The sequence below is a fragment of the Echinops telfairi genome, unplaced genomic scaffold (genome assembly GCF_000313985.2).
Source record: "Echinops telfairi isolate 266 unplaced genomic scaffold, ASM31398v2 ScPeMD7_7469;HRSCAF=8507_0, whole genome shotgun sequence".
Taxonomy (NCBI): domain Eukaryota; kingdom Metazoa; phylum Chordata; class Mammalia; order Afrosoricida; family Tenrecidae; genus Echinops; species Echinops telfairi.
In genome coordinates this window covers 52,026,260-52,035,698 of record NW_022111372.1, presented here as the reverse complement: position 1 = coordinate 52,035,698, position 9,439 = coordinate 52,026,260, and the positions used below count along the sequence as shown (strand labels likewise).

The 9,439-nt window shown below is 47.3% G+C and overlaps 1 protein-coding gene across 2 annotated transcripts in view; it reads left to right on the top strand.

Moving 5' to 3' along the window:
* SFXN1 (sideroflexin 1) overlaps positions 1-9,439 on the top strand; it is a 68,509-nt gene that overhangs the window by 56,305 nt on the left and 2,765 nt on the right. For both annotated transcript variants that reach the window (XM_045284879.1, XM_004696802.2), the window contains exons 9-10: positions 3,246-3,295; positions 4,446-4,493. In XM_045284879.1, the coding sequence (XP_045140814.1) occupies positions 3,246-3,295; positions 4,446-4,493 (98 nt within the window). The remainder of the gene's footprint in view (positions 1-3,245; positions 3,296-4,445; positions 4,494-9,439) is intronic.

Sequence of the window (9,439 nt, the reverse complement as noted above, 5' to 3'; positions counted from 1 at the left end):
CAGAGGGACATGAAAGGACAGTGATTTGATGATGTAGAAGAGGTGAAAAAAAACCCAAAAAAACGAGGGAGGTGCTGTCAGCTATCCAAACAGATGAATTTGAAAAATGTTTTCAAGAATGGAAGCTCAGATTTGACAAATGTATTAAGTGTAGTGGAGACTACTTTGAAGGTAATAAGGTTGTTTTGTTTTGTTTTTTAAAATCAATTAAATACATTGCTTTTGGGGGGAAATCCATTATCTGGGGAGGTTCTCCCTCATACCTTCGGCTGCTATATGCAAGGTGGGCAGTTCAAAACCACCAGCTTTTCTGCAGGAGAAAGTTAAGGCTTTCTACTCTTGTAAAGATTTACAATCTCAGAAACCCACAGGAGCAATTCTACTCTGTCCTATATGGTAGCTATGCATCAGTGTATAGCAGAAGTTAAAAATATCTTCAGCCTGCGAGTGTAGTCTCAGGCTCATGCCTATTTGTAAAATAGTTGTTTTATAGCGAGAGGCCCCTGAGTAGTGTCAACCGCTAACGAGAGCTCAGCTGATAATGGAAAGACTGGAGGTTCAAGCCCACCCAGAGTCATCTCCACAGGATGGCCCCACCATGGAGAACCCTAGGGAACACCCTTCTGAGGCACCTGGGGGGGCCTGGAGGCAGACTGCACTCCTGGCAGCTGGTTGCTGTGTCTTGCTGGGTTTGCAATGTGCTGGAGCCTCCAGTGAGGGATGAGGAGAGCATGCTCGAGAAAAAGTCAGCAGAAGGAAGGAAGGACACCCAGACTGGGTTTCCTTAGCTCCTAGAGCCTTGTCTCCCACCAGAACATTCCGAGGGAGCCCCAGGCCACCCTGACCTGCGGACACCCTTCTCTGAGTCCGCGTGCAGCTCTACCTTCTTGGATAAGCAGGCAGCCCAGGAGCTGTGCACAGGGGGCCACTTGAAAGAGGAAGCTGCTCTCCTCTGCACCTCACCCCCCATGGAATTGCAGGCAGCATTGCTTCCCTTCCCACGCCCAGCGATGCCCCGAAACCTCAACAAGGTCTGCCCTCTCCTTAAGAAAATCCTTCACCATGGTACAGCACCGGTTGCCCACGATCAAATGTTCTTTTCTTTCTGTGCTTTGAGGGGTGGGGCCCCTGGCTTCACCTCTTTGGACCGGTTTCCTCTTGCTGGTAAATTTTCTCCCTGTGCTTGTAGTCCAAGGCTTCTCACCCCGGGATTGAGCCTGTGATGTGCCTGTCCCCACCCCCCACCCCCACCCTCACCCCCGAGGAGTTGCCTCCAGGACCCAGCATACCTCTCAGGCAAGCCTCTGGGGTCAGGATCCTTGAACAGCTTGGGCTGATTCCCAACCCACTGGGTGGACTCATCCCACGCACCTGACCACCACTGTGTGCGCGGCCTCATTCACGGGATGGGAGACTCAGCTGCTAAGCCAAAGTGGGCGGTTCGACTTCCCCCAGAGGCGCCTCCCTTACAAGATAGGCCTGGTGATCTTCCGAAAGATCTCCCCAGCCCTTACCACCCCTTGCCAAGTGGCTGCGGACTCCCAGCAGCCCTGTCGGTCAGGGTAGAGCTGGCCCTGAAGGTTTCTGGGCGGCAGATCTGTACTGAAGCAGACTGCCCCACCTCTCTCACCTGGGGCAGCTGGGGGTTCAAACCACAGCCTCTTGGTTCACAGGTGGGGGCTTAACCCTTTGTGCCACAAGATCAGTTGTTGAAAGCTCTGTGGAGTGTGGTTCTCTTCGGAAACGCAGGACAGGGGTCAACAGGTGAGGTTGGATGACTCAATAGCCACAGATTGCTTTATACTTGTATTTATATGGTATGATTTTTAGATTGTATTTATATGATAACCATGTGTCCCATCTCTTTATATTATGAATGTCAGACCACACCTCTTTTTAAAACTGAAAGCTCTCACAGTATGTATTTTCAAAACATAAACCCACTCACACAGTTTCATGAAAAAGAACATGTGACCAACAAAAAAGTTTCATGTCAGAAATAGCCGTAGTGGTTACACATCGAGCGGCTAACTGCAAGGTCAACAGTTCGAAACCACCAGTCGCTTCGTGGGAGAAAGGCGAGGCTTCCTACTCCCATGAAGAGTTACAGTCTCAGAAACTCACAGGGGCAGTCTACCCTGCCCCACGGGGTTGCCATGAGTCGGAATGGACCCGGTGGCAGGAAGTTTGGTTTGGTTTGCTTTTGGCATCCTGACAGTGAGTATGACCAAGACAGGCTCAGCTACGAAACCAAACCACCCCAAACCCACGGCCTTCACGTCGACTCCGCAGCAACCCTAGAGGGCCGAGGAACTGCGCCCTGGGGCTTCCTGGGTGGCACATCTTCCTGGGAAGAGAAAGCCTCACTTTCTCCTGCAGAGCAGCTGGTGGGTATGAACTGCTGACCTTAAGGTTCTCAGCCCAGTGCCCAACAAGACTCCCTCTACCAGGGCCCCAAGGGTAAGGTCTTGGAGATGAACACTTTTGTGAGATTCCTGCTCTGTTCCAGGCACTATCGTTGTGTTTAATGACTCTTACTCAGTCTATCTTCACCCACACATTGTTAGGAAGCTATTTTGACCTTCCTGTTAAAGATAAGGAAGTCCAAGGGTTAAGCATTTGGGCTTTGTGGGCCGTCTCCCCACCTGTGGAGAGGACAATGATTTGAATGCAGGTCAAGTTCATGTCAGAGTCCTGGGGTACTGCAAACGGTCAGCACATTTGTCTGTGAAGCAAAATGCTGGGGGTTCAATTCCACCAGCAAATCCCTCTGAAGAAAGGCTTGGTGATTTATCTCTGAAAACCCCTATTGAGCACAGTTCTACTAACACACATGGGGTCACCATGAGACAGAGCCCACTCCCTGCTAATTGGTTTTGATGAACACACAGACCTCAGCACCAGGCCGCACTGCCTTCTCAGCTGGGAGTCAGTTTATAATTAGTGATTATTAAGGAGTAGCTATGTTCCCATCCCCTCTGAATAGCCAAGGCTCGCTCAGTTTCTAATCGGAGTGCAAAGGGCAAAAACTAGAAGCGGCTTGATCTTTGTGTGTATGTCCATTGTCTGACCATGGAGAGTTGTGGGAGGTCAAGGCTGATGTGCTTTTGCTGTGTGGACCCCAGACTCTCCCTCCTCCATCGCAGTGCTCGGGGCGTTGTCATAGAGCATGGTTCATGCAGCTCACCAGTTGAACCCCTGGTCTCCAAGTCCGTGTGTATTCAACGTGGTGTGTTTCTCCACAGAGGTTCCCCTGGATGAGTGCGCCTATTCAGGTTGGACTGGTTGGCTTCTGGTGAGTAGGGTGACCTTCATTGCATGAATTGATTTTTAAAAAAATCATTGTATTAAGGGCTCATACAACTCTTATCATAATCCATACATACATCAATTGTGTAAAGCACATTTGTACATTCATTGCCTTCATCATTCTCAAGACGTTTGCTCCCCACTTAAGGCCCTGGCATCAGCTCCCTCCCCACCTCACGAACCTTTGATAATTTATAAATTATTATCTTGTCATATCTGACACTGTCCGACGTGTCCCTTCACCCACTTTTCTGTTGTCCATCCCCCAGGGAGGAGGTTATATGTAGATCCTTGTAATCAGTTCCCACTTTCTACCCCACCCTCCCTCCACCCTTCTGAATTGACTTTTTTTAAAGATAGCTATCCAGCCTCAGGGCAGGCAATATGGGGCACATGTTTTGAAGATGAGACCAGGCCAGGACAATTTGGAAGCAGGGCCCCAGTAACTAGGGAGGAGTGCTGTGTCTTGGAGAGCATGCATGGTGCAGCAGTAGAGCGCTCATGTTCCGTGAGCAAGAACGAGAGCTGTCTCAGTCCCTGGCCATTGTGCCTCATGCACAGGTGGCCCTGTCTGTTGGTGGGGGCTTGTACTCCAATCACTATGATGCTGAACAGGTTAGGTGTCCAAGGAGCTTCCAAAGATGGACTCGGAAGAAAAGCCTGGTGATCTACTTCCAAGACTCAGCCAGTGAAAATCCCATGGCTCACACTGGCCCCATCTGGAGGGGGCCGTGGGCCTCGTGCAGGACCCAGCAACCCTTGTTTCCACTGGCCACAGGATCCCCACAAATCCGGGGCCAGCCCGACAGCAGCTAACAAAAGCAGCCTGTCCTCGGGGAAAATGTGCAAGAGTTGAGCTTCTTATTTCTGAGGAGCTTTTAACAAAACTCTTCCCTTGATAATTGTTGGTGTGTGTGTGTGTGTGTGTGTGTGTGTGTGTGTGTGTGTGTGTGTGTTTTCTCTCGTTATTTTGAATATCCTAGGTAATAAGATGACACAAACAGGACATGATTGTGGGAGGCAATATAAAGTCGTGGAAGAAAGGGGATTGTTGCATTCATAAAATGAAAACAATAAATCTGAAAGGCCAGCCATTTATAGGATGCACTAACTCATCTTTTATGTGTTTTTTCTAGTTTGGTGTTTGCTACGCCCCTCTGCTGTGCTCTCTTCCCTCAGAAAAGGTATGTGCACATTACTCTTCCAAGTCAGTCAAAGAGGCGGGGGCTGTTATTTCATGTCACTGGTAGGGAACTTGAGGCAGAAAAAGATCAGGGAAGCCAAGAGCTCACTGGGACACGGAGTCATCCCATAGGACAGACGGAACCTGCCCCGTAGGATTTCCAAGGCAGTAACTCTTCACAGAAGCAGACTGCCACCATTACCACCACCACCACCCACCCCCACCCACCACCACCCCTGTGCAGCAGCCGGTGGGTCTGTGGTTCACAAGCCAATGCTTAACCATGAGGATCCTTTATGAAGCCCCCACCTGACACCCCCTCCCTGCCCAAGCTCCAAACCCACTGCCATCCAGCCAAGTGAACTCCAACCCATCATGTTCACTGTCTGAGGCTGTCAATCATTACGGAAGCAGCCAGCCTCATCTTTTCTCCTCAGAGCTGCTGCTGGGTTTGAACATCCAATAGAGAGAGGCTATCTAATCGTAACACTTCTTACCAGGTATTTTGTACTGTTAAATTGTTTTACTGATATATGTGAAAATGCTTTAGTCTTTACTAAGAGTCAATGTTAACTTTGGTCCAAGGTTGCTCTTATAAAAATTAAAATAGCACATTTCCCTCCAATCCCTTGGGGAATGCACCTCTAATTCAGATACGTTAGAATTTTAAGTTTCACCCTCAGGGGCGGCAATGATTGGCACTTAGCTTGGGTTGTTGGTATGTTTGCTTCCCTTCTTCCTGCTTGGTTTTTAGTCTTAAAAGCCTTGATCTGCACGTGCCTTTTACCACAAGCTGCCCTCGAGTCCCGCTTCTGCTGCGAGAATTGGACTGGCAGGCATTCGATCAGCATTGTGCAGATCTAGGGCAGCGGCTTCCGCCTCATCTGGCGTGAAGGCACAAAGCAGAAGTGGCAGCTTCTCAGCCCAATGCATAGTCACTATGTCACCAGGCCTCCTACAGCAGTGGGTTTTTATTTTTGAATAAGTAGACCCTAGGTGGTTCAAGGAGCCCTGGTGGCACAGTGGTTAAGAACTTGACCGCTAGTTGAAAGTTAGCGGTTCAAATCCATCAGCCACTTTGCAGGAGAAAGATGTGGCAGCCTGTCTTTGTAAATAAAGCCTTGGAACCTTATGGCAGTGGTATTCTGTCCTGGAAGTTGGAATTGACTCAGTGGCAATGGGTTGTTTTAGTTTGGGATCACCAGCTCTCTCTTCCAAGCCACATCTGGGCCTGGGGGTGGTTCAAGTGCCCACTTTGGGGTGAGCCAAGCACCTGGCCATTTGCATGACGTAGGTCTCCGGTCAAATGAGCAAGGCCATGAGCACAGCTATCGTCAAGTGCACTGGGTGTCAGTCAAGGTAGTTAAGAGTCAACACAAGGGATGTACAGGCAGCATCAATGACTCTGGCTTGGCTGCTCACCAAAAGTTGGAGGGTCTAATCCACCCAGAAACACCTTGGAAGAGAGGCCTGGGCATTTCCTTCCCAGAGGTCCAGGTGATGGAACCCTTACTGAGCTCTGGGTACCTGACACACTTGACTGGTCAACTGTGTCCCAGTCAATTCAAGGGCAACTGGGCTGGCTCCCAAATGAATTGGAATTTCAGGGAAAGAATCCTTCAGTCACCTGTTCTCGAAGCCCATCTGGAAAGTCGAAGAATCGTAGCACAGATTCCAGAAATCCAAGGCTTCTTAGCCCAAGAAAAGCTTGTTTCTCTAGCACGTGTGGAGCAAACACCAGAGCTCTGTGCCTGACCTTGCACTCTGGGGGTTAGAAATACGGGGTGGGGGTAGGGAGGCTTTAACATATTCAGGGGAAATTTTAATTTCTTTTTCATTCTGTTCTTCCTTGAATTTTTTGAAGCCCCCACAGTGTCTGAAATGCTGAAAAAAGTGCCTGATACAAAGTAAATTCATATTAAATGCAGCTGTGATTGTTTTGAAAGAGATGAGATTAGTCTTGTTTTGTTTTTTGAATTTAGGCTCTTGGAATTTTTGCAAAAACTGTATAGAAAACTCTTCAAACATCTTCTAACCCTAATACAATGATCAAACCTGAAAAATTATTGATGGTAGTACTTTACTTCTGAAAATCCACATATTAGCTCACCACTCATGTTTTGAATTTATTGGAGAAAAATATTTCCTTCTTTTTAGCATTTTTTGGGGGGGAGGAGTTTATTTTAACTCTGGGTATAGAAATGAAAAGTTTCCTGTCACTATAATGTCACTAGGACACAGGTCCTTGAAGACGACATGGTGTTGCATTTGGGAAACCAAGAGTCCCCTTGTTTTCTCGTGTTTAAAAACGAAGCTTATTATTTCCCTTCCCTTCCATTTTTCTCTTTGACTGCTTTCTTTTCTTTCTGTTTTTCTCTGATTCTTTCTTTTTCCTTTGTCCTTACTTTCACCGAACAGAACTAACCATGTTCCTTGGTTTATGACACACTCTAATAAAATAAAATCCTGACCCTGCTTTATTTTATTATATGCCGTATAGCGCTGTGTATAAGCCGAGTTTTTCAGCACATTTTAAATGCAGTTTTTGTTGTAAAATTAGGTGCCTCCGCTGATATTTGGGTCAGCTTATACTCGAGTATAGACGGTAATTTGAAATCTTCTAAAATTGGTTTTGTTTATTTGAATGACAGAGTGATCATCCATGAATCCACTGCCCAAGTCATACCAATAAGTTACCGCTGTTCATGGTGGTCTGCGGGTGAAGCACTGGGCTGCTTACTAACCACAAGGCTGACAGTTCAGACCCACCAGTTACTCCCTGGGAGAAAGATGAGGCTGTCTGCTCCCATGGAGCTTTTCTCTTTCCTCCCGTACATACCGCTCGTCACAGAGCTGCCTTGGTGTCAGTCAGAATTGACTTGGTGGTGGTAAGTGGGGCTGTGGTTCATTTATGTGCTCCTCGTCTATCTCCATGCTTCCTGCACTGCATATTTAACTGGGGACCTGAATCTTAGGTGGATCATGCTTTTTGCATTTTAAAATCTGTCTCACATACAATGGGGCTTCAAAAAGTTCATAGAATGATGGAATGAACATACAATGGAATTTTTCCACACAATCTTTAGCACCCACCACATTTATATGTACATATGGCTAACATGTTTTGGGCTGAATTTTGAAACCTTTTTAGGAAAGAGTGGCATACTACCGTCTATACTCAAGTAAAAGCCGACCCGAATCTTAGCCGAGGCATCTAATTCTACCACCAAAGAATGTATTAAAAATGTGCTGAAAAACCCGACTTATCCATGAGTATATACAGTATATCTGATTTTCTGGCACTCTTGTTTCAGCGTCATAGTCGATGGTCCATCCACATTGTTGTGTGTAGCTACGGTGCACTCCTGTCTTCTGCTCTATAGCATCCATTGCAGGCAGGCTCCACCAGTATGAATGAGTGGTAAAGAAAACACTCAGCAGGATGTCTGGGAAGCAGCTACAGTGTTGCTTCAAGAGACACATTGGTAGCTTTAAATGATTGTAGTAAAAAGGAGGAATGGTGCTGAAATCAGTGCCCTCCGTGTCCAACTTGAGTTACAACAATGACGATAAAAGAAGAAACCTCCGGGGCATGTGGGAAGCAAAACGATGGAGAGAGAAAGATAAGAGCAAAATAAATCAATGATGTAATACAGTAAAGAGAAGCTAGAAGCTCAGCAGTCAAAAGCTGGTTCTTTTGAAAAAGCAGTGACAAAGTAGACACTTGTCTGATGAGGTCAGTCGTACAACAGGAGAAAGAAGGCACAAAGACACCAAAGTCTGCATGAAAAGCCAGGCATTTGACAGCCACAGAGGTGAAGAGACTGCGTCATCGGAGCCACTTCACCCATCGGTCTGAGAGCAGCGGAAATGGACCAAATCCTAGAAAAACATCCGTGACCTTGAGACAGTAGCGTCTACGTTGGGTTACAGCTGTTAGGGAAGTTGCAATATGAAGATTATTCCAACTTTCTCCCACAGAGAAAACACAAGAGCCAGGTGGTTTTACAGATGGGTTTTATCCAAACGTCAAACAGATTTCTTCTGTTTTGAACAGACTCCCCTAGAATATAAAAAGAGAAAAGCCCCCATCCCCTAGTGAGGTGTGAATACCTTTAAGTCCAAAATTAGACCTGGCCTTTAGAAAGGAACAAGGATTACTATAGACACTTGGAGGTCAGCAGAAAAAAGTAAATGCATCGCCCGAAAGGACAAAGAGGTTGGCTGTGACACCTGGCATGGCCTTAGAATGGAGGGAGAACAGACGTCCAATTCCAGTTATGCCTTAGGCTTTGGGCCTTTTTTTATCAGGGTTAAAATCCATACTGCCAGGCCCGGTGAAGGATCAATATATCAGAACATCATTATCAGCCACAGCAACATCATTGTCCCCATTTCAGAATCACTCAAAGTCCCAAAATGTGGAAAAGAGCAACTGTGAGCCACCCACGGCGGCCGGAAAATCCACTGCAAGGACAAAGTAGAACTGTTCCCTGGGGCTTCCAAGGCTGTCAATCAATCTCCTCTTTCTCCCGCAGAACAGCTGCTTATAGCAAAAGGAAGGACCTTATTGTGTGGCCATGTGGCTCAGTGGATTCTTATCCCGAGACTGAGCCCCAACCTCCCTGCCCAGGAGCCTTTTATACGGAAGGGGAGTGGATTCTTGGGGTTGTCTGGGGTTGGTCCGATGAGCTAGCAGGCAGGAGCATCTAGAAGCAAAAGCAAGCAATTCCACAGGGCTGCCCAGGAGGGCTGCGCAGCAGAGAGCAAACAGGCTGCAGAAGCGGTGCTTTGTCCCGGCCTCCCTGCTGGGCTGGAACTGCAGGCCATGCGGTGAGCGGCCTGACACTTAACCCTTTGCACCACCAGGGTTCCTTACTGTTAGTGATGTGGTCTTCTTTTTTTTTCTAGATTCATTTTTTACCTTTTATTTATTTCACATCTTGT